At 42.4% G+C, this 26,116-nt stretch overlaps 1 protein-coding gene across 1 annotated transcript; it reads left to right on the top strand.

Moving 5' to 3' along the window:
• The first annotated feature begins 283 nt into the window (after positions 1-283).
• map3k15 (mitogen-activated protein kinase kinase kinase 15) lies at positions 284-22,025 on the top strand. Its single transcript, XM_041961510.1, has 29 exons — positions 284-935; positions 3,060-3,199; positions 3,520-3,543; positions 4,977-5,170; positions 5,588-5,756; positions 5,900-6,006; positions 6,825-6,995; positions 7,213-7,325; positions 7,591-7,750; positions 8,174-8,324; positions 8,414-8,521; positions 9,020-9,069; positions 9,347-9,442; positions 9,608-9,695; positions 9,797-9,930; positions 11,090-11,217; positions 11,531-11,661; positions 11,793-11,898; positions 12,908-13,065; positions 13,236-13,419; positions 14,295-14,472; positions 15,026-15,200; positions 16,188-16,373; positions 16,696-16,801; positions 17,028-17,268; positions 19,542-19,654; positions 19,741-19,847; positions 19,973-20,049; positions 20,775-22,025. The coding sequence occupies exons 1-29, from the start codon at positions 626-628 to the stop codon at positions 20,866-20,868; spliced, it is 3,999 nt and encodes a 1,332-aa protein (XP_041817444.1). The 5' UTR covers positions 284-625; the 3' UTR covers positions 20,869-22,025.
• Positions 22,026-26,116: the final 4,091 nt, after the last annotated feature.

Below are 26,116 nucleotides of genomic sequence, written 5' to 3'. Positions count from 1 at the left end.
GGTGACCATAGTGGAGCATTTAGCAGCCAAAGAGCCAGATATTTACCCACAGGAGTCATTGGAGACCAAATAAGGAGCTAAAAGACAGTGAATTTTAAACTTACACTTAATAAATTATGTCAGCCCTGCACTGATTTATTTGAGCTGAACACAACTGAGAATAACTTGGCTGCGGTGTAAGAGGGGACCAGGACACACTGTTTATATTTAGACAACCAGATGGACGGATAACATTTCAGACTGTGGACTGCACGGCCCGATTGTGTCCTACGATCTCCCCCGTGAGAGAAACTTCATATCGGACTGAAGGCGAGAGCCAGAAGGAGCAACTCTCCCCTCATTTTTGTCTCTCCTCCTCTCCCCACATTTCCACCTCTCCCTGGCGGATCTAGTCGGATCCAGTCTGGGTGAAGCGGACTTCTTGGTGCGAGATAATCGGCAGATGATGTGAGTTAATGAGGCGGAGATGCGGAGGCACAAACTCAGACGCGCACCGCTCCAGCGACAGGTGCGCAACAAGTGAGCGAGAAGAGACGACACGGAGGAGAAGACTGAATAAAGGAAGTGGCGGGAGGTGACCGGAGAAGGAAGGAGATAAAGCAGAAACACTTCCCAGGTTCTCGCTATGGACTCGGGGCAGAGCGCGCAGGTCGCCGACATGGGAGGAGAGCACTCCGCCGGGGTGTGCGTCGTGGACCGGGACAGGGAGAGGGGCGAGGTGTCCAGCCCCAGCCCTCCGGCCAAGCAGCGCTCCCTGCGGGTGGTGTACGTCCTGAACGACGGGCTGAAGTCGGTGATGGCCAGCAGCCCGGAATCCGGAGCGCTGCAGTGCCTGCAGAGAGCCTGCGACTCGGAGAGCGCGCTGCTCACCACCGTCACCTTCGGAAGGCTGGACTTCGGAGAAACATCGGTGCTGGACAGTTTCTACGATGCAGGTGTGTTTGAGTGAAACAGCAGGTCAAAAGATAAAGTCCATTGTTTCTGCAGCGTGCAGGAAGTCCTGACTGCATGCTGAAATACTGAAATAGTCACTAAAACAACGGATTTGGCTAATTACGCAACCAGTGATGATCTAAGTAAATGTAGAGTAAATGTTCTCAAGTACTGCATTTAAGTAGGATTTTGAGATACGCGTACTATGCTTATAATATTATACTTCTACAGTACTTCATATTAGGGTCAGAACTAGGAACAGTCGTGACTGTTCCTAGGAACAGTCGTGACTGTTCCTAGTTCAGATTAATGAGTACTTTTACGCATCTCTTATTTAGTGAGTTAAAATCTCAATGGATGGAGCCAAAGAACCGAAAAAAATCTCTTCCATTTGTCTTTTAGACTTTTTGGTTGACGTTTGGTCTAGGCTCAGGAAAACATGTCATCTGATTGAAGGGAAAAGTCAAAACATTTGACTTGCCATCGAAGGTAAAACACAGGTGTAATTAATAAGATTAATGAAGGTTCAGGTAATGAGGTTTCCCAGTCAGCCACAGAGTTTGTTCCTGTCAGAGAGTCTGCTGTGAAAGACAGCACAGCACAACATACAAACTGCATATAACAATTAGACTGCTAATCTCACATGCATTTTCATTAGCCATGCTAGCAGTGTGTTCCACCACTTTGGCCCACAGTGAACTATCTATTCCGTCTATATTTGTCTGCTGGATTGCTGTCAGACCTTGTGCAGACATTCACGGTCCCAAGATGTCCTCTGAAATTATCTCGTGCCACCATGAGGTTGACATTTGTGGTTTTGGGAGAAATGTCTCAACAGTTACGAAATGAATAGTTCTGAAGTTTTGTGCAGACAGTCGTGGTTCCCGGATGATGTTTCCTGTTTGTGATCCACTCACTGTTCCTCTTGTACCAGCATGAGGTTAACATTTGTAGTTTGTAGTGAGGTGTGTTTAGATTGATTGTTGCAGAATTTTGTACTGTAATTACCAAACACACCAGCCTCAGCTGTGATTTGTGTCAAGTGCTAATTAACAAATGTCAGCATGCTAACACACTGACCTAAGATGGTGACCATGGTAAACATTGTACTCTCTAAACATCTGCATGCTAGCATTGCCATTATGAGCATGGTTGCATGGTATGAGCATGGCTGTAGACCAGGCATCTCAAACCGGTTCCATAAAGGGCCGCGTGGCTGCAGGTTTTCATTCCAACCCAGGAGGAGCACATCAGGCCAACCAATCAACATCAAGGGATCCCTTAGTTATCAACTGCAGACTGAGATCAGCTGATTAATTGATTCCAGCCTGGTGTGTTCCTCCTTGGTTGGAATGAAAACTTGCAGCCACGCGGCCCTTTATGGAACCGGTTTGAGATGCCTGCTGTAGACTCTCAGTCTTGTTGCTACTAGAGGGAATTATTTTACCAGATTCAGAATTTCATAATTAAGGAGAAAAAATCTAAATATTCTGTACTACTACCTACTGCCATTGGGAGCGGTTGTCTTTGTTGACTTAGTCGATAAACTAAAGATTCTCATTGCAATCCAGCAGGCAGAGCTCACCAAGTGACATTTCATTCATGCACCCTGCAAGCACAGTGCATGCACAGTACTTGGTTGATTGTTGGTATGTAATTCCTGCCATAGATTTTTTTTTATTCAGACTCATATAATTAGGTGTGCTTGAGGCATCAATGGAGTGTGCAGGTCATAAAAATTCCAGGGAAGGTTTACATTCACGGTTTACATACGATGCAATGGTGAACCAAGTGTTTCCAAAACTAGAAGCTCTTAGCACTCTCGCTGTGTGCTTCTGTTCCTCGAGAATCACGTGGATCGGAAATCATCAGCAACACATTTAGCAAGCTTGTTTTTGTTTTAACGTTTCCTAAAAAGACATAAATGCTTCCTGCAAAAACATTCCCACTTTTAATAAGGTCAGAGTGTCTTATTGAGGGGCAGTTCAGCCTAATTCTGAATCCCAGTTAATGTGGTTGAGGGAAGGCTCCCTGTGCATATTAAATTATGAGCTTTGAGACTTTTTTTGTCACCACCGTTACGTGCATCATTACGGTTGTCGACATCTCCTCCTTCCTCCTTCCAGACATCGCGGTCGTCGACATGAGTGATGTGTTTCGGCAGCCGTCCTTGTTTTACCACCTGGGTGTGAGGGAGAGCTTTGACATGGCCAACAACGTCATCCTTTACCATGACACTGACCCTGACACTGCCCAGTCACTGAAGGTACACACACACACACACACATACACACACACACAGCTCCTTCAGTGTATTTAGAGTTCATGGATGCCATTCCTGCACACCTCTTTAGAACAAAGTGAACTGTCAGTTATTTACAGAGCAGTGTGAGTGTGTGTGCATACTGGTCAGTGTGAGTGTGTGTATGTGTGTGTGCGGTACAGTCTGTCCTGCACTGTGCTGCCAGGGGGAAACAGCTGTTTGAAGTAGTTATGTGGCAGTGCAACACGAAAGTACACAAGAATACACACTGCAGCTCCTCTTTCCAGTCTTCAAATCACTTTCTTTGTTTTATCTCCTCGCAGGACATGGTGGCACAGAAAAACACAGTAAGTTTCTGTGTGTGTATGTATGTGTGTGTGTGTGTTTCAGAGTGATTTATATGCACACACTGTCTTATGCTATTTGTGGAATGATATTCATGACAAGTGCCGTTTTCCTTTTACGCACAAATGCAAGCAGGTATGCATATCTACATGCTTTCACCCTGTCTCTCTCTCTCTCTCTCTTTCACACACACACACACACACAAAAACATGTATGATAGGCTCCTGAAATAGACTGTTGCATTAATAGCAGCTATGCATTTTAGTAACTGATTTTACGCATTGTGTGTGTGTGTGTGTGTGTGTGTGTGTGTGCGCGCTCGTGCGTGTGGAGAAGACCACTCGTCCTCCGGGGTTAGGTTTTCCATGGGTTCAGTTGCCTCCAGAGTACAGAGGCTCTGGATTGCGCAATAAAGTAGGTACCGTGCTGCAGCCGGGCATGCTGGGATACTTCCTCACAGACTAATAATAATAACAAACATGGAGGAGGGCCCAAAAACACGGACCTCCTAAGTGCCCTAACTGCATGTAACCCACAAAGCCGAAGAAAGAGAGAGTGAGTTCGAGTCTGCGGTTGTATGTTTTCACGTTGATGGTATCTAGACTTTAGCTGCACTGTGTAAGAGCGACTATGTCCTTATCAGATGAGATGATAAATTTTATGGTGCTCTGTTCTACAGAGGAGGAAGTTCACATATCCTGTATTCTGAACAGTCTGCACATCCTCTACTTTAAAGTGATGCTGAATTGTGGTAGTCTTACGCTTCCATAGCATCGTTTATGACCAGCTGGTGAGGCCTGTGGAGCATTCTGCAGCTAAAGAGCCAGATATAGTTGGTAAAGACCAAAAATGAAGCTTACGGAGACTGAATATTGGACTGACATTCATCAGGCAGCCAGACACACAACTATAAATACATTATCTTTATCTTTAAAGGGTGATGATGCATCAGTGTTATGCTTATGGTGTTTATGATGGAAAGTCATAATAAGGTGGATTTGAAAACAAAGATGTTATTCTACACAGAAGGAAGATGTAGAGTGAAGCCCAATAAACTGAGAAAGAAATGAGAGGAGAAAAGAAAGAAAAGGAAAAAAAAAAAATGCTGTTGCAGTGTGTATTTGTGTGCTTCAACTCATATTGGCAGCCTTATTTCTTGTGCTAAGCTTTGCTGTTGTGGTCATGATGCTACTAAACAATCCCAGTGGTGCACTGATCCTCTGCTCGGACCGATTAATCCCCACTCTCTCCATCTCCTTCCTCCACCCGTCTTCTTGTCTTTCCCTTTCTCGACTCCTTCTTACACCTGACTTCAGCATCCAGCGTGTGTTTATCTGATGTGTAGCTGTATTGTATCTGCACCAGTACTCAAACGCAAATCTGATTCCCTTTGACAGCCTTTCAAACTAAACGCCGCCGCCCTTTCTCCTTCCAGGCATCCAGTGGGAACTACTACTTCATCCCCTACATAGTGACTCCTAACCATGAGTATATGTGCTGTGAGAGTGATGCTCAGCGCAGGGCCAGTGAATACATGCAGCCCAGCTGGGACAACCTGCTGGGGCCGCTCTGCGTCCCCCTGACGGACCGCTTCACCAGCCTGCTGAAGGACATCCACGTCACATCCTGGTGAGATGCATTTAAACGTAAACAGGACGACGCACAAGTAATCATAGCTTATTAAACTCTCATGTAAGTGGGTAGATTGAGGGGACCTACAGGCAGCTGTGATTACTTCTGCATGAGCTTGCGTCTTGCATGTGCAAATGCATGTTCCCAAAAGCATGTTGGTTTTGCTTCCCCCAAAAAAATCTGGGGATTTTTGCAGTGTTCATCAGTTCACAAGTTAGATTCAAGACTCTTTAATATCACTTAAAATGCAGTTTATTATCCTAGAAATGCTAGTACAATGGAGAACCAGACCAAACATTTACTTTCCTGCTTTCTCTCACTTTCCTTTAAGTACTTTGTCATTATCGTGTTTTCTTTCTTTTTCTCTCATCTCATTGTCTCTCCTTTTACTGTCTGTCCGTCTGTCTTCTGCAGTGCTTCTTTTAAGGACACCCTGCTAAACGACATCAGGAAGGCCAGAGAGAAATACCAGGGAGAGGAGCTGGCCAAGGAGCTCTCCCGCATCAAACTCCGAATGGACAACACAGAGGTCCTCACCCAGGACATTGTCATGAACCTGCTGTTTTCTTATAGAGACATACAGGTACAAACACACAGCATGGTCTTAATTTGAAAAAAAACTATAACAACAAATATATAGGCAGCAAATTTACCCTTTGCTGAAGTCATACATGCATCATATTCAAGAGAAAGGCATGAAATCATTTCCCCATATCTGACCACCAGGACTATGATGCCATGGTGAAGCTGGTGCAGACTCTGGAGATGCTGCCAACTTGTGATCTGGCCACCCAGCCCATGATCCAGTTCCACTACGCCTTCGCCCTCAACAGGTACAAAGAAGCTGGATCCAACCTCATCGGAAATCAATGCATTGTGTTAAAACAGTATGTAAAAATGGACACAAAGAGACAGACAATGCAAGAAGGAGAGAAAAATCACATTTAAGCTAGTTGGGATATTTTTTTTTTACATATTCTTTAAAAATTGACTGATTTTGATAAACCAACAAAAATCTTGGTAATTCAGTTTATTATTCCATGTAAATAAATGAGGCAGTGGCTAAATCCAGTCGTAGTGGAGAAAAACCAACGTTACCAGCCAACTTCTGCTAATGCTAACTAGCTAGTTAGCATTACCACCACCTCAGCTTTTGACTAGTGTAATTTGTGCCATTTAGCCTGGTTAAGCTATCTTTAAATCACATATTTGTTATTTATTTATCAAACAACTGCTAATGCTAGCTAGCTAGCAGGGTAGCAGTAACTGCCATCTCAGCTTTTGACTAGTGTAATTCATGTAATTTGGTGTGGTTAAGCTGTCTTTAAATTACATACTTGTTGATATTTATGTACTAAATTTTGGACTTGTGATTTTGAATACACTGTAAATATGAACAATATTTAGAGAAAAGTCAAAATGTACTGTAAAGAATTAAAATAGTTTATTTTCTCATCTGCTATTCTGTCCAGCCTGAAAACTTTAAACTGTAGTTAGTGCTCTTTGCCTTTGTAGAGAGATGTAGTTGCCTCTCAATGTACAATTAGAACTGCAAGACTACAATGTTAAATGACCTGATTCCAGAACATGACATTTCATGGCGCACACAGCTACCAGCCTTACAGTCATTTCTAAATGTGTGTGTGTGCAGGAGGAACAGTCCAGGTGACAGGGAACAGGCTCTCAGAGTGATGCTGCAGGTGTTGCAGTCGTGTGAACATCCAGCGCCGGACATGTTCTGCCTCTGTGGACGCATATACAAGGACATCTTCCTGGACTCAGACTGCAAAGACACCAAAAACAGGGACAACGCTATACAGTGGTGGGAACACACACTACACTTTAATGTGCTTTTTGTGTTTCTGTTTCTCTAAGTACTTGTAGTTCCAGTCACAGGAGATTATACTAAATTCTGTATGGCTTTTTCATGAATATCTCATCTCGGGATATCTCAGGCTTAAAATAAACGCTGAGAAATCCTCTCCACATGCTATCAAGCTTATCTGTATCTAATTATTTACAATTTTTAACCCTCCCAGGTACAGAAAGGGATTTGAGCTCCAGCCAACGCTGTACTCTGGTATCAACCTGGCTGTCCTCCTCATAGTTGCCGGCCAACAGTTTGAGAGCTCCATTGAACTGAGGAAAATAGGTAAGAGGATCCTGAACCTGATACCCGCTTTGATTGATTGTCAAGCTAGCACACAAGCCAGGACACATTAGTCAAGCTAGAGCCGGTCCGATACGAACATTTTGCTTTCAATGGTCCATTGTTCATTCCATCCAGCACCTCTGGCACAAACTTCGTAGGGTTAGGGTTGGTACGTACAACAGTGTCCAAATTAAACTCAGTGGTGTTTGGTGAAAAAAGAATAAATATTCCACCATGTTTTGACACTTCTTATCTGATGTGTTAGGTGTGAGGTTGAACAGTCTGCTCGGACGCAAAGGCTCCCTGGAGAAGATGAATAACTACTGGGATGTGGGCCAGTTCTTCACCGTTAGCATGCTCGCTAACGACATCCCTAAAGCTACTCAGGCTGCTGAGAAGCTCTTCAAACTCAAGCCGCCTCTCTGGTAAAGACATTCACATTACGAAAGTGTTTATATTCTGTGTTGTCAGTGCTGTTATAGTACAGCACACAGTAAACTTTGGTATCAGCAGTTAGCGTGTTATAATCTGCATTTTCAAATAGACCACAAGGGACCAGTGGACTACAGGAGGACTAAAAGGAGGTTCTGATAATGACTAGCTGGCCAAAACTCCTTAAAAAAACAGCATTCTCATTCTTATTTGTGTGATGTGTTACCATTTACTCTTATTAATCACAAAGACAATTCATATTTCCTTTCAGTGACCTTAAGGTTGACAAAAATCCAAATAAGTGCAGACGGTCCTTCATCTTTGTTACTGCTCTGTTTATGATTTAATTCTATAAAATACCTGCATTATTTTCCGTTCTGTGCTCCGTTTCATGTTTTCTACGTATTTCCTTCCAGGTATTTGCGGTCGGTGGTGCAGAACCTGCAGCTGATCCAGCGGTTTAAGAAGCAGACGGTAGAACATTCTCCCCAGCGGGAGAGACTCAACTTCTGGATGGACATCATCGTAGAGGCCACGCAGAGAACCACCAACCGCCTGCGGTTTCCAGTATGAACACACATCCCGAAACGCTCAAACATGGTCAGATCAGATATTCAGTCGCACATGTTAAATGTCTGTCAATCTTTCTGTTACAGGTGCTGATTCTGGAGCCAACTAAGGTTTACCAGCCCTCCTATGTGTCCATTAACAACGAGGCTGAAGAGAAGAACGTCTCCATCTGGCATGTTTCCCCAGCTGAAACGGTGAGACTCACCTTCTCGCTCTCTGAATCCAGTTCCTCTTCACCACAGCATGTCATTGTATTGCATCATTGAAAATTGTCACTAGTTCGTTTCCTTCTTTCTGTTTTTATGCGTATTTTCAATTTGCGCTCACAAAATACGCCAATGGAAGCAGATTAAGAGAATACATTGTGAAGTCCCTGAAGAGATGAATGAAAAGATGAACATTCCTCAAATGAACACATGAAACAAGCCTAAATACTATAAGTCCGTCACTTTCATACATGGTTGTCCACAGTTTGAGGTTTGATTGGTGCTCCTTTAATTACATGATATGGTTGTGTCCTTTTATGGCACTGGAGAATTAGCGCCACCAGCTGTTTTATGTGATCTCCTACTGTTTATTATGCATTTTTAAAATTAGACTTTGCATGATGCAGATGCTTTGATCATGGTCGAATATATTTGCGCAAACGTGAACAATGTGAAACTAAAAACCATCATTCACTTTCATTACAGAAAGGGATCCATGAGTGGAACTTCACTGCGATGTCCATCAAAGGCATTAGGTATGAATAAAGCTGGAGGTGAATTAAATGTGAATGCTGATGTTCTGGAACTGTTTGGCATGTTGGACACTATGCAGCTAAAAAACAAACTTCACTGTTTATAAGAGGTTAAAACATGTTTCTCGGATGAACTAGTTCATGCAAGATTGGGTTCAATACTTTGATTAAATTTGACATATGTAACACAACAGAGAAGAAGTATTTTTTTAATCTTGATAAAAGAAGTAATATAACAGAGAAAGAAGAGAAAAATTAATCTAAACTCTCCTGTCTGCAGTATCAGTAAGTTCGATGAGCGCTGCTGCTTCCTCTACGTCCATGATAACTCAGATGACTTCCAGATCTACTTCTCCACTGAGGAACAGTGCGGTCGGTGAGGACACACCTCTAGATGTGTCTGTGTAGGTGTGTGTGTGTGTGTTTGTCTGCGTTTGTGCTCGTACAGTACGTCTGTGCGATTGTATTGTAACGTGACCCGACGGCCACAATTTGAAAATCACGACGTCTGCGTCTTGTTGTGTGTATGTGTGTGTTTCAGGTTCTGCTGCATGGTGAAAGAGATGATATCTGATGGTACAGGGAACGCCGTGGAGCTGGAGGGGGAAGGAGACGCAGACACGCTGGAGGTTAAAATAACTAAAACATTATTTTACAGTGAACGTCTATCTTTGTCGTTCCGGTTTACTAAATATGTGTGTGTGTGATGATCTTTGTGTGTGTGTTACAGTATGAGTATGACACCAATGAGACTGGGGACAGGGTGGTGTTGGGGCGGGGCACCTATGGAGTGGTGTATGCTGGGAGAGATCTCAGCAACCAGGTCCGAATCGCAATCAAAGAGATCCCCGAGAGAGACAGCAGGTAGGTATGGTTGTGTGTGTGGTTGTGGGTCGAGAGACAATGACCTGCAGTGACCCTAATCAAAGTTAACCCACTTTTACATTCAAGAAGGTGAAGAATTTATTCATTTTGGTTTTATTGTCCTAAACCCCGCCCTTTTAGGCAAAGGTAGACCAAAAGCAGGCTTTTCATTTCAAAGTTTTGTCAACTGAAATAGCAACTATCCCTTTATCAGCTTTAGCTTGCTATCTAATTGAGCTAATTTTAGCATGAATTTGTTGAAAATGCCATGTTCAGAAGACTTTCTAATATTTCCTCCTTGGATGTTTTAAATAAAAATCTATGTAAAACAGTCTTAAGTATGCACTTGATGGCTACATAAATGATAATAATGCTGAAAGATTAAAGCTAAAGCTAGTTAGCCTAGTTGTATTCATTCGAAAAATCCTCCTTAGTTACTGTTGCTACACCTGTAACGTATTCTGTTCTGGCTCATCACGTTATGCAGTTTACAATGACAGATTTTATACATTATTAATAGTTATTTTATTAAAAATGTCTGTCTTTGATTTTAGACCGCTGTAGACCAAACACAGGCTTCTCATTTCCAACCTGTGACTATTGACTACTTTGTCAGCTGAAATACAGTCACTGACAGGTTTGATCCTGTAGCTAGCTAGCTAGTAGAGCTAATGTTAGCACTATGAGTAGATCGTTGTTTGATCCATTCCTTACACTTTTGCTGTTCTGTCTTTGGTTTTGGAAAGGTGATGGAAAAAGTTACTTAATTGCTGAGTATTGCTGTTACTACAGTCTCATGCACACCGTTTGGGAACGTGGGTCCAAAGCCTGACAAGCCTGACAAGCCTGGCTACGTTTGCTAAGCTGTGATTGGACAATCGCTGCTTGGGGGAGATTTAGCAAAAAGTCAACTAAAATAGTGTTGAAGAAACATTGTTAATGAGCTTAAAGAGTAACTCAACACAAACTGGTTGGATCATGGACAGGGGATAGTAAATTTTTTATCCTGCATGTGTTTAATGAATGTTTTGTTTCACAAAATTCTTCCAACACCAGGTTGTACCAGGTAGTTGTTTAACAATATAAGAATGTGGCTCTGCTGATGAGTAAATGGGGAAAAGTATTTCTCTTTGGCTCTTTTTCTCTCTATGTGAATTAGGTACTCCCAGCCCCTTCATGAAGAGATTGCCCTTCACAAGTACCTGAAGCACAGGAACATTGTTCAGTATTTGGGCTCAGTTTCTGAGAACGGATACATCAAGATCTTCATGGAACAAGTGCCCGGAGGTGTGTTTGTACCAGACAGAAAGATAAAACAATTACACTGTTGTGTGAACCAAGACCACTTTTTGTTGGAAAACCTTCAATCTGTAGAAATTCAATATAGATGTGGGTTCTCAACACAAACCCACAACAAATAAAAAAGAATGAATCTACTTATGATTTCATCCTGTGTGAAATAATCTTAAACAGCTCAGATCTGATGACGGACAAGAGATCGATGCTTGTGACCTCTCGGTTACTGGGCGGTCTCTCTAACTGCTTGGTCGTCTTCCCATTTCATGATAGGTTTTGGACACTCCTTCTCTCCTTTCTCCAGGAAGCCTGTCCGCGTTGCTGCGATCTAAATGGGGTCCGCTGAAGGAGGCGACTATAATCTTCTACACCAGACAGATCCTGGAGGGGCTGCGATACCTGCACGAGAACCAGATCGTCCACCGAGATATCAAGGTTCACGGAAGCACATGAACCTTCTTACAGCACAGTCTGATCTGGTCCAGTGTAACATCACGGTTAACTCTTTGAAATATAAACTTCATGCGAATTTATCCGCACTGTGTATAAACCTGCTTCTCCGTTAGGGTGACAATGTGTTGGTGAATACCTACAGTGGTATCTTGAAGATCTCAGACTTTGGGACCTCGAAGCGGCTGGCAGGAGTCAACCCCTGCACGGAGACATTCACCGGTAACTTGATTACACTTCATTTTGCTGCTACAACACACAGTATGTAACAATGGAAATGTTTAACTGCGAACATCTGATAAATCTGTTGTTTTAAGAGACACTATTATCATTCATATTATAAAATGAGTGTAGCTTTGCTAAACAACTGAAACAAAATGTATAAACTGCTCCAGTAATGGCCTTCGAAAGAAACTGCACACATCACCAGACAGCCATTCAGCTTAAATGGAGTCACAGAAATGCTGCCGACTATGAGTGTAAATATCAAATGACCCTCAAAATGTCAAGAGCCACTATCAGCCGCTATGGAAACACTCAGACACGCGAGCGTACACCGACGTGCGTGCGCACACATACGAACATGCACGCTCACTGGCCATCTGGCCTTCTCCAGCAGCCAGCGAGGTGTGTAATTAGATTAGCTAATCAAGCAGAGGCAGAAGGGTGTTTACCTTTCATTAGCAGGTGTGTGTGTATGTGTGTGTGTCCTTATCTGTTTCTCCTCTGCTGCTTCCCCCCTTTCTCCTCTGACTCCATCTTTTTATAGCTCTCTCTGTCTCTCACTGTTTACATCAGCATTTGGAGCAGACCGCAAATGGCAGAATTATTGACTGCAGGCAAAATACTTAGAGACAAGATGAAATGTAATGAGCAAATTCTTCTGAAGTCACTTTTTGCAACTAAAGTACATCTACATTCATGTCTTCAGTCTTGTTTCAGTCATTAAAATGAGCTACAATGTTCTTTTCTGCTCCAATTTGTGCACAAAACCACTTTGCCCACATGGAAATAACTTTGGAATAAGACCTTTAGTAAGCTTAAACCTGAGTTTGTAATAAACTTTTATATGTTTATATGCCACCTGTCCAGAAACATCCGTTTGAAAATCTTACTTTCAGTCTGCGAGTCAAACAAAGATTTGTCGGCACTGATGCTAAATGAATTGATTTCTTCTCCTTATCTTGTAGAAATGGTTGTCCCGGGTTACTATCTGCTTGTCTGTCTGTAGGTACTCTGCAGTACATGGCTCCAGAAATCATTGATAAGGGCCCTCGAGGGTACGGAGCCCCGGCTGACATTTGGTCCCTGGGATGCACCATTATAGAAATGGCCACTGGGAAACCTCCCTTTCATGAGCTGGGAGAACCACAGGCGGCCATGTTTAAGGTAGGAACTGTGTGCATGTATATGCTCTACATGATGTTGTTTGCACATGAATTAAGTCACAGAGGAAAGAAATATCTCAAATCTTTTGTTAGGAAAGTTGGTTTAGATTTCTAAACTTTCCAGGATTCTTTAGTGTAACTGAGTTGAGTTTTGCGGGTTTCATGTTCCAGGTGGGCATGTTTAAGATCCACCCAGAGATCCCTGAGTCCTTGTCACTGGAGGCCAAGTCCTTCATCCTGCGCTGCTTTGAGCCGGACCCTCACAAGAGAGCCATCGCCTCAGACCTCCTCAGAGACACGTTTGTCAGACACAACACCAAGGGCAAGAAGAGCAAGATCGCTTTCAAACCACCAGGTAAACAGCGTACTTTAATATAAAATGTTGGGTATTATCTGTCAGGCTCTACAGAAGCCTGTTTTCTCTCAGATAAACAACTTTGGGATGTATCCAGTGATAGATACATAACTTGATTATGTGACATATGTGACAAATAGCAAAAGATACACAGCTCACAGCTGATAGGATATGAGACTCGTAGCCACAACAACAGTAACACCAAGAGAACATTTACAGGCAGGACGACTGCACATTTTCTGTCTTTACCCCTAAAATTAGTGAATTCATTGAAAGAAGGGCTTAAAGTGTTTTAAATAAATGAATTAAATTTTACAATACTGACCGAAAAGTTTAAAAGATACATGTACAACCAAGGAGGAGCACACCTGGCTGGAATCAATTAATCAGCTTATCTCAGTCTTCAGCTGATAACTAAGTGATCCTTTGATGTTCATTGGTTGGCCTGGTGTGCTCCTCCTTGGTTGGAATGAAAACCTGCAGCCACACGGCCCTTTATGGAATCAGTTTGACATGCCTGGTGTAGACTCTTGGATGTGAGGAAGAACATGAGCATGAAGACCAGCTGGAAGTGATTCCTGACGAACTAATTAGACGAACCAATTAGACGGCTGGTTCTGATGAAAGGGGTGGAAGTGGGTTGCATCAATCAGATACTGAAATTACAGCTGACAGCAACAAGATGATTGACTTGAATGTGGGAAAAAGAAAACGTTACATATTTGGAGTAAGCATGAAGTAAGAAAGCTGTCCTGGTGGAGCTTCTGCTGAGTTTCAGTGAGTTCACGTCAATACCAGATTCACTTTGCATTTGTGAAAAACGTCTCAGGACTCAACATTTATCGCCTTCCCTTTCTGAACTGATGTTTCTGCAGACTACATCCACAACGTTTCCCTGCCGGTGCAGCTGCAGTGCGAGGCCACTGGGAGCAGCAGCAGTGAACACGGCTCCGTGAGCCCGGACTGCGACTCCAAACACGATGTTTTCTTCCAGAAGAAGAAAAGCTCTGGGTCCGAGAACCTGCTCAAACCCACCAGCTCCAACTACCTGAGGTGCGTGTGTGTGTGTGTGTGTTAGAGAGCAGATAGTGAGTTGATCCAGGTGAGCTGGATCACGTTTATAAATTTTACATCACTCTGAGATCTGGACTTCAGAGGTGGGGCTCAGATTTCTTTGTCTTAGCTTATTCAGAATTTATTAGATACTGTTACTGCAGGCAAAATCCCACTGGGACAGTCCAGATCATGTGAAAAGATGTGAATGTGTGTGTGTGTGTGCGTGCGTGTGTGTTTGAGTGGCAGGTGGCCTCATTGTGCTCACAGTGCGCTCTGCTAACTTTTACTACACTGACATAATGAGCTCTGATAATTTTACAAGCTTCAGCTGGCAGCTGAGCACACACGCACCATCACATGCACAACCCATGTGTGCGTACATACGCGCACGCCGCCGCCACGCTGACTCATGCTGTCTCTGCACTTTCCTGGGCACACATAGTAGCCAGGAGAGGCTTGTATCTGTCAATAAACTCAACGCTGCATCACGCAGTTGTAAATCAGTCTTATATTGCAGTGAGATCATTTTATGTGTGTGTGTGTGTTGCAGTGTTCCAGATGAGGGTTCAGTTTCAGAGGACCGCAGTGCCCCCCCCTCCCCGGAGGACAGGGACAGCGGTCTGTTCCTGCTGAAGAAGGACAGCGAGAGGCGGGCCATTCTGTTCAAGGTCCTCAATGACGACCAGGCAAAGGTCATCTCCAACCTCAGGGAGAACCACATCCAGGTGTGTTTGATTGTCAGTGATGAAGTTTAACTGTTAATTTAACAATGATGTGAAGCTCCTATCAACACCAGGAGCCAAAACAAACAGAAAGTAAGGAAATAGATCTGTAAATAGTTTTTTTTGACTATGCAGCAGATTAGTGGTTGTACAAAAAAAGACGCCTCCATCCCACAGATCAAACCTGTTGATGTGCAATGAAGGAATGAAAGCGACACCAATTTTCAACAGTTTTCGACAAGCAAACATGTCTGTTCTGCAAATTACCACTTATTCAGATAATTATGGTCATTAAAAAGGTGATATTTATTTCATATTTATGTATGTAAACTTTTAGAGTGCTTCTCCATTTAGCTGAGTGTTAAGACTGTTTGAGGGGAGCTCAGCCGAGGTTCCAGTTTGGAAACCCTAATAGAGGACACAATTAAATGATCACTCAAGAGCAAATTAACAAAGATCAGGTGGATTGTATGAGGCTCGGGTTTCTGTAAACAGTGGTTCTCAAACTCTTTCTGTCTGCCCCCATTCAGGCGTTAGCCTTTGAAATTATAAGCTCCAATGACAGATGCCTTTCATTTAAAACTCAGTTTGTAAGAAAAGGAGCCACATTACTGTCTGCCACAGTGTCATGCCTGATCCTGCCACCAGGGGGTGTAAGAGTCAGATGTTTTAAAATCCTGTGGGCTCTGATGACAAATAACCATTAAAGAGGCTTTAAATTTGTAGTCTTAGTTTTAACTGAGAGTTCATCTTTATACTTGATGTGCAGTGATTTCTGAAATACTATATCACATAACAGGGAAGTGCTCTAAAAAGGCGGAAACCCATTCAGTTCTCTGACACATATCTAGAGACTTTATATTGGGGCATTTTTGTTCTTATGGGCTCAGTAAACTTGAATCAGTGCTGAAATTATTTTTGACTTCTGTGCCTAAATGTGTGTGTATACATATGCACATGTGTGTGTATGTGTGTGCACTGTACATACAGGGCAGTGAGGAGCTCCAGCTGTCTGTTGAACACATTAAGCAGATCATCTGCATCCTTCGAGACTTCATCCATTCCCCAGAGAGGCGCGTCATGGCGGCCACCATCTCCAAGCTCAAGCTGGACCTGGACTTCGACTCCACCTCCATCAACCAGATACAGCTGGTGCTCTTTGGCTTCCAGGACTCTGTAAGCACACACACACACACACACACTTACACAGAGCTGGATATTCACATACAAGCCCATACAGTATATGTAAGAAAAGCCAAAGAAAATCCACCAAACCTGGCAGAAGGGAAGTTTTATCCAAATGGCAATGCAGGAAATGAAACTGTAGGACAAATGTCCATATTTTATTGCCAATTTATTCGTTGCATTTGATTTCACACTGTGGAGCTAACTTTGCTTATCCAGACCTGTCAAAGTAACTCTAGTGAGTGTGTAGTTTCAGGTCAGTATTTGGTGAATCGTTTTAGGTCTGAATATCTGTCCTCATTTCTTTTTTTAGGTAAACAAAGTCCTGAGGAACCATCACATTAAACCCCACTGGATGTTTGCCATGGATAACATCATCCGCAGAGCTGTGCAGGCTGCCATCACCATCCTCATACCAGGTAGATGGCTGCAGCCTGGCCTGAGCTTTTACTGCCATCTAGTGGACAACTTTCTTCCCTCCATCTGCATATTTATACAGAAAAACAGAGTTAAATATTCATAAGATTCTATGAAGAATTATAGCCTCGTCTTAAAACATATGGTCCTGCACCCAGAGTCCTACAGCTGAGCATGCAGTAACATGTCACAGTCCTGACCCATGACCATCAAACTATCACACCACAGAGCTGCAGACACACTTCGGCCCTGCGTCAGAGTGTGAGGGGGCAGAGAAGGAAGACGAAGTGGATGAAGAGGAAGCAGAGTATGGTCCCGTTTTAGCCCCACAAGCCGACGACTCCGGGACGACAGCTGACCCCGCCCACATCGCTGTCATCACGCTAAACTCCGCCCACTCCCAGGAGCATCACCGCTCGCATCATCAACTGGGTGCACAGCTGGGGCGGCTGAAGCAGGAGACCAGCAGGTACGTGCAAACTCACACATACACACACTTAAAGCAGCACGTTAAGGGCATGTTTTGTGGCGAGGGAACGCCACTCAAACATTTCTCCACACTTTCCAAAAATCAGACACACACATGGAAAATAGCTACAGGCACACTGTGATGAAATTCCACTCATTATCACTAATGTCACAGGAAGTGGAAGAGAACATGCACCCCCCCCCACACACACACGCCCACAGGCATGTCACAAAGGCAGTCGCTGCAGGGCTTCATGTGATGGATGTTTGTCACTGAAACCTTCAGAGTGATGACACACAGCAGGGTTTTAGCTGGAAACGGCAGTTAAGTGAAAAAGCCCTGTAGCAAAACCCCGCCTTAACATCACCACATTTAACCACTGATGTAACATGTAAGCATTATAATTAACAATGAAAAACGTCAAATTTCAATGTATTTTGTATTAATACACCTGTTTTAACCAGGTAAAAGTCTCACTGAAGTTATATTTTCTTTTTCAGGAGATATCCGCCTACTCAAAACAGAATAATAATAATAATAATAATGTCTTTCTTGTGACGTCCTTTATATGAGCCTCAAAATTCAATTCTGCATCAAATGTTACACCAAGATTTTTAACTTGTTGACATGGGCTAAAAAAGAGACGGCTTGTAGTTTGCTAGCCAGTTTCTCTCTCTGGTCTCCTGTACCAATAGCTAAACCTGCGTTTTGTCCTGGTTGAGCAATATGGCAATAAAGACAATGGCACAGAACAATACAAAAGCTCATAGAGATTATTCACCATTTAGAACATTTAGTGATGTTAATGCCCTGCACAAGAGATAATACTTCGGACAAATTATTGTTAAAATGCCTTATTGCAACACTTCACTGAAATCACCAATCATCATGTGTTGTGCGTTCTGATAAAACTTTAAGACAACGTAAGGCCAGTTTTCATATTTGAGGATATGTTGCTGAGACTTCCTTCATTATTACTTTTAGATTTCAAGACTATAAAAATACGATAATGTGGGAGAGCCAGCCTTTGCACAAATAATAAGCCACACCACTGTCTTCACCGATACCAACCAGATACCTGATATTAATCCACGCACCTGTAGCCGTACTGCATGTGTGAAAAGGCCCGCTGGGCTCAAGGTTTCAGGACTCACAAGCAGACACCACAACTCTCCAAACTTAAAGCGAGCTCAAAGGCTGAATTTATTTGAACAAAGGTTTTTCTTAGACAGGCAAAAACAAGACACTGAGGATATCAAAAATACAAACTAAAGGCGCTTAGGCTGAGAGACAAAAATTTGCAAAAGGCAAAAATAACAAAAGGCAATATGGCAAGGTAATTAGCTCAGGAGGGCAAGACAAGGTTCACAACAAAGCACGAGACGCACAAGACGATCTGGCACAGGACAATGGGAGACGCGGACTATATATACACGAAGTAATGAACAGGTGGAGACAATCAGGGCGGGGCAGACAATCAGACAGGTGGGAAGAACACCAGGAAGTCAAGGGTCTGAAACGAGAGGAGAGTTAGGGTTTCACAATAAGACTGGAAGTGTATGACAAGACATGACACTGTGAACAGACACATCAACAGACGCGACGAGACATGACAATGTGTCATACAGTTTGCCAGTGAAGTGTCTGCTGACAAAGGCTTTTGGCTGTAACGCACATCATGCATAATAAAAAGCTTTTGATTACGTTCAGGACTCAAGCGTGCCTTCCATCTTTCTTGTTTGCACACCTCATTCTTTTTTTTATTTTTGTGTCGACATGTTTTATGGTCTCCAGCTTGTGTGTATGTAGTGGTTTTACTTCTGCTTGTGGGTGGAAATAACTGATAAAAAGTACTCTCAGAGCTTTTTTTTTTATTGTATTCTAAAATCCATTTATGTTGCTTTAACTTAATGTTGACACTTGCAAGGTTTTTTTTTATTGTATTCTTATATCCATCTGTATAAACAGTATTCATGAGATTGTGCTCATGCACTTTTATTGAGCAACAGTGTTCTTTCTTGTTGGGCCACACCTGTCAGCTGTCAGGCTGTCGATGTCTGCACTTCACTTAATATATTAGGACTAACGTTACCTGAGTTTATTACATTGTCACTGCAAAACAACAATAATGAACCTTAATGTGCCCAGTTCAGTTTCAGGGTTTCATTTTAAACGCCCCCTCTAACAGGTTTGATCCGCCAGTTGGCTTGTTCATCTATGCGTCATCATGCTTACTGTAACAGATGTCATTGTTGCTGTGCTGCCCCCTGCAGGCTGCTGGAGGAGCTGCTGCAAAAGGAGAAGGAGTACCAGCAGGTCCTGAAAACAACCCTGCAGCAGAGAACACACGACCTGGAGCTGGTCAAAGTCAGGCACAGACCACCAGGTAAACACACTCACTGACTGACTGATTGATTGTTCTTTGTTTTTTGTTGCACTTCTACTTCCTCTCTTGACTCTTCTTTTTTACAGACATTTCACCTCCCTCCATCTTCCACGTCCCAGCGGACCACGAGCCGGACAAGCAGCTCACTGATTGGTTGAAAGAGCAAGGGGCAGACGCTGACACCGTCGATAAGGTTGAGTATCTTTTGGCTTTTGGAACATGTCTGTAGCTTCTTCTTCTACACCTATAAGCACCGCCAGAGCATAGACGTTAAATGCTGTTTTAAACTGACGGCTGAGTGTGTGTTTTGTACTCTAGTTTGTGCTGGAGGAATACACACTGACTGACATCCTCAATGACGTAACCAAAGATGACCTCCGCTGTCTACGTCTACGGTATCTGCTCTGTTCCTCGTGTCTGTGAAACCTACCATGATAAGTAGTCATTTTGGAGAGGTTAGATCTTAGTAACCAGACTCATGCTCTCGTGGATTTTGAGGCACAATCTTCTCAAGTCTACAAGGCTTCAGACTATCTACAAATTCAGCAGGTGCTTCAGGGATCTGCTTTTATTGTAGCACCCCTTTCAGATTTTTAGGAAGGCTGCAAATGTTTAATAAAAGAAACTGGATTCAAGACAAGAAACTGAAAAGGTGGTGGGAGAGGTTTATAGAGATCTGAAAGCTTTATGGCAGAAAAGCTTTAGGACACCAGGTGACGTAGAATAAAGAGAGACTAAGTGCTCATGATGAGGTTGTGGTGGATTATCAGGTCTAACATAGGACTTTCAACCAGAAGACCAGGGTTTGTGTCCCATGTATAACCACAACTTACTAATTTTTTTCCCATTGTTTTCAGTTTTTAGTCGCAGTTTGCTTAGATTAAGGCAACACAACTGCTAAGTTAGGTTTAAGAAAAGATCAGGGATCCTTCCACAACTTGAAACACGTGTTAGAAAGGCTTTCTGGCAGAAAGCCCTAAAGGCAAACTGTGCAAAAGGACCAAAGCCTCAGGAGTAGCTACAGCAGCTCTTTCTCCCAAAGCTTGTTTTCTCTTTCACTCTACAAAAACATGACGCCATCATACATCAGTGTACCACGGTTAACCCTTCTTCCCCTCAGGGGTGGAGTCCTCTGCCGCATCTGGCGAGCCATCCAGCGGCACAGAGAGCGGGAGAGGCTCAGGAGCGACGAGCGCTTGGAAGACGATGCATGATGGGATACATGGACTACAGCTCTGGAGGACTCTTGTTTTGCAGAAACACCTGCACACTACCAGCCCTGCATGGCCACCTCTCCTTCTCTCTCTCCGCGGTGCCTTTTCATTGCTGTCGTCTCTGCCTTGTCTGCACAGGACTGACTGAATCTTTGACTTTTTCTCCATAAGGTGTCACACTCGACCAGACCAAAGCGCTTAAGTGCAGGCACTACTGTGTGTATCTGTATGTGCATCTAGATGTGTATGTGCGCCACACTGTGTTTGTGCATCCTAGCAAACATGGAAACCGTTTCAAGTGAACCCAGAATATCTCTTATTAGTATGAAACCGACTTAAAAACATTGGTGGTTGGAGCAGGTTTTCTCAGGAAAAAATGTCCATAAAAACTTTTCGCCCGGTTCCTGTAGCACAATCTGTTCAGCGCTGTCGACTCAAATATATTTACCATGCTAATACTTCTCGCAAGTTTTGCTTGGCTTTTATCCTCATGCGAGCATACAGATGGACAGCAGAGAGCTGATTATGCTGCAGGAGCAGATTGACAAGTTTCTGAATCCAAGCACAGCCCATCACCAACAGCCTGTAATAAAACATTTTATTAGTCAAATGAATTGGAAAGAAATTTTATTCAGTAAAAACATGCAAAACCACTTGTGTGGTCTCCAAGACCTTCAGACTGACGCATCTGTCAAGTGTCCTTTCGGCTCAGTCCCTTTGTATTTCAGACAAACTGTAAACTGTTATAAAACAAGAAAAAATCTTTTAGTTTCAGGTTGAACACTTTCAACATTTACTGGATAATTGTTCCAAATCTGTGATGATCTTCCGTTTACGACTGGAGATCTGTGGAAAACTTCAGCTGAAAGTCTAACAACTCCTTAAATTTTGTGGCGTAACAATGATGAAGCCACACTGAGATGATTTCTGGAAACACGCACACACATCGTGACTGTCACCACGTCACTGCCTTCACATTTGCGCGCATGTTATTTATTAGCTGTGTCAGATTTTCTTTATAATCTAAATGATGTAACTTTTCTCCTCTTTGTGTTCGTGTATTTAAATTTTTTATTCCAACTATTATATGTGCTTGTCTGTTTACATGACTGCTTTACAACTGCAATAAACCTGGAAATAAATAAGAGCGTTGCTCACTCTGCTTTGATGTAAAATCTTTAGTTTTCAGATATTTGCACACTAGTTGAAGATGAAATGAAGTATGAAAGAAATTTTTTTAACCTGTCCAGGTCATTTCTCTTTTTGTCCTAACATGAACCTGCAGCGTTTTCACAACACAAACCAAATTAGAAGCTTCTGTCATTTGTCATTTTCAGCCTTTTAAAATAACCTCAAGGACAAATTGTCCCACAAAGACACAGAAGAGACAAAGTAACCTTAGACTAGTGAATTTTGTTGGCAATTTACACGAACTTCTTTGCCAGATTGCTCAAGTCTGCTATCTATTCATCTTGTACCTGCCTGAGCCTGGTTCGCTTGTCTCTTACCTGTCCTCTCTCAGCTCTCAGGATTCTATAACCTCATTTGATTGGCTGCCAGTTGTGACTGTGACACTGCTTTTGACCACTTCAAGCGCTCAGCCAAACTATTGTCTGTTAACTAACCTGTCATCCTGACAGTTAGCCTGCAGCTAGCACATTCCAGCACTGGGTTAATAACACTGTGGTATGATATTAATAACTATTTACAATTTGTCAACCGGCAGGTCTTCACACCGACATTATGTGTTGAGGTGAGGATGCCTTTAACATCAGGATTCCACTATGATGCAAGAGAACTGATGGTTGAACTTACTTTAATTTTCTGTGTACATTTACACATGTGAGGCAAATATTACTCCACATTAAATCTAAACTCAAGTAACAAGCACATGATTATGTATAATTACAGATTAAGATGCTCAGCAATAAATAAGATATTAGAATTCTCATTACCTTTAACAGCTCCAACATTAAAATGATGTACACAATAATACATCAGTTACTTAGAATTCAATGATATAAAACCAGTATAAATCATTCTGCAATGGGTTGTTCTATATGATGAGTACTTTTACTTTTAGGACTCAGTATATTTTGAAGCTAATACTTTTGTACTTTAACTTAAAATTTTATTTGCACGACTTTTACTTGTGACAGAGTATTTCTATATTGTGGTATTACTACTTTTACTTCAGTAAAAGATGTAACGAGTATCTCCTCCACGGCCGTGTTTTGCACACTGAGCTGCCGTATTTTTTCCACACGCTGCACGGCCGTTGAAAGTCACTCTGAGAGTCTGTTTCACAGACAGGATGACTCCTATGTCAGTTACAAATGACAAGTATTACTGGCAGAGATGGGCTGACTGCAGCTTGCGGTCAGGATGTTCCTCGCTCTTCCTCCTGTGTGGGTTTCGGTGTTCCTAGCAGGCTTTTCTGTTGTGGCTAAGTGGAAAAACAAAAACTGGGTGAGCCTGCGTTACTGCACAGACACAGGATGATAATCAAGGGATTAATGTGTGAATCTACCACAGACTGAACAGCACAGGTGCTTAAAATAGCATTTTTTTTTATGCTTGTTTGCATCTGGCTGTGTGGTGATACATCTGCACATATAACACTGTGGCTATTCATTTTCATATACTGTTAAATACACAGCTAAGCTTTAATATCCCTTAGTGGTGGAAAGTACAAACAAATACAATTACTCCCACAAGCAATGGCTCAAGTGAAAGTAAAACCTTTTGAGAAACTTATTCAAGTCAAAGTAAAAGTTCCTGGCTGATAATAAATCAAAGTATAAGTTATTTTATAAGTTTTTTTTAAAGCTTTTGAAAGGAACTTTAATGCCTGCCGCTGGCGTCACATTAGGTTGATGCACACCAGCTTCAAATCCAACAGACCACCAGCTACAAGATAAGCTAACGTCTTTATGATGACATCAACGGTACACATGAAAAATTAACATAACGACAACATTAGCTCGCTGACTGCAGTATGTGCCATTTACTCCAGATTTACGTCCTGTTCTGGGTTTTGCTCCGTCATCATGGCATCGTGGTCGAAAACACCGTCACTGACCCCGAGGTAAGCCTCACTCACGATCCTAAAAAGTCATCATACCACTTTGAACGCTGGGTCAGGTCACTGTGAGAAAGTCTGGTAAAAATGGGAGGTGATACTGGGAATTTGGCCTCGCAAACTGGGGAGTGGGTCATCCTGAATGAAAGGGAAACAAAACATTGAAGACAGTTCAAAGACTCGTCCTTCATATCACAGACACAAAGAGACTCAGAGAAAAGACAGAACAAAGCAGGAAGCGCAATCTTACACTGCATTAAAGCCGCCGCCGCCGTCTCTCCTCATTATTATGTTTGATTTCAAAAACACGCTCACACCGGCAGAATAATCACCTGATACTGGAATCAAATCATTTTCTGGCAGGCAGCTTCCAAAACTTCAGAAAACATCTTGAGGGTTGTTGCATGTTGTTGGGGCCTTCCTGTGTTGTGTTAAGTTAAAATACTAATAAGTTCTAAGTAATTTGAAGCACAGACCCTTAATTACAGTCATATAAACAGTTGACGTCTTGCAAGATTAATTTTCCAAACTTCCAATGAGAATTCAGCATATGTGTGCATGTTGTGCTGGACCAATCAGCAAATATGTGCTGTTTAAAGTAGAGGATAATGAAATTAAATCGCGACTGTTTTGGACATTTTTGAGATCGAAATCATCCAAAAGCTGATTTTGGTCGACTGCTATATTTTAAACCCGCAGTCATTCTTTTCACCACTTGGGGGCAGAGCAGCAAGCTGGCTGTCAGATCGTGGTGTCGTTAAAGCTGCTCGTTGGCGTCCAAACTCCACGGAAGACTCTTAACTTTCTCAAAGTGAGCTTGTCGTTGCAGCTCAGCTTGCTGTGTTAACTTACACAACAGGTGCTTTCTGTAAATTTGACTGCATTTTTTTTATAGTATCGCAAAGTGTGTGGGTTGTGAGGGTGAAACTGTGTTTTATTGCTTGCAGTTAACCGTTAGCTGACCTTAATTCTTCTCCTGCCAAGAGAATGTCCGATTATGATCCGAGTTCACTTTTACAGCTAAGTCATCTGCAACCTTTGATTAAAGCTCCTACATCAAAGCTTCTCGTTGTCTGTGATTAACTGATAAACTGTATGGGTGTGATTTGGTCTCATATGAATGGTTGAATGAAATGTGACTAAAGCGTTAACATGTCTGATATTGTCTTGTCTGAGCATGAGAATACTGAAATTACAAACCCCAACATACTTAAATGTGCAATGTATTTAAGCACAACAATCCATGTTGTTGGTTTTATTTTTTGTTTTTTTGTTTTTCTTTATAGCCACAAATTTCAAGCAAATTAAAGTGTGCTGACTATCGTTTTATAAACTTCTCCCAATATTAAATCTTATATATTTCTTGTGGGAACTCCACAGGAACTGCAAGTTCTCTCCGTTTGAACCATGTGTGATTACAAAAATTGATCTTGAAAAGTTCCACTGGAGAATTGTGGAGGTTTAAAGCTGCAATAGCTGATTGTTTTATCCGCTTAGGGGTTAGCAGAATAAGATGTAAATATAGCATCACTCATAAATATCTCATACTAGCAAAAAATAGCTTATTTTCACCAGGCTCAATCAGGCTCAAAATAGCATTAGCATAATATGTGCTAAAAGCTACACTTTATTCACCGGCTAGTGGCTAACTTTGCTGTTAATTAGCTGAAAGAGCTTAAATAGCTACTCAGATCAAAGGGCTAATGCAGAATAGAACGAGTCCTTTCACATCACACATTGTTAACATGAGAATATTGATTACTGCAGCAGGTTACTTTACTTTTTTGAAGGCAAATTAAGCATGAAGGGCACAATCACAAATCCACAGACAGCACCGAGGATTCATCAGTACACAGCACAGTCAGGCACAGCTAGAGCCGTGATCGAGGCCATAACCTCAGTCTGATATGTCAAGGTCACTGTGTAAACATTCTCACCTGAGAGGATTACAGGGCCATTACACTCGTCAATAAAAGGTTACTGGCACTGTTCCATGAAAACCGCTCTGTGTATGTGTACTAGCAGCAGTAGTTAAGATCGTTGCTAACTTCCTCAGCCCGTAGGAGTGCGTGCAAACCTCAACAAACCTGACGTAAACCCCTGAGTTTAACTGACGGTGCACTAAATCACTGTAATCTGAGTCTATTATGGAAACGAGGAAACTTC

The sequence above is a fragment of the Chelmon rostratus genome, chromosome 20, assembly GCF_017976325.1.
Source record: "Chelmon rostratus isolate fCheRos1 chromosome 20, fCheRos1.pri, whole genome shotgun sequence".
Taxonomy (NCBI): Eukaryota; Metazoa; Chordata; class Actinopteri; order Chaetodontiformes; family Chaetodontidae; genus Chelmon; species Chelmon rostratus.
This window is presented reverse-complemented; position numbering and strand designations above follow the sequence as displayed.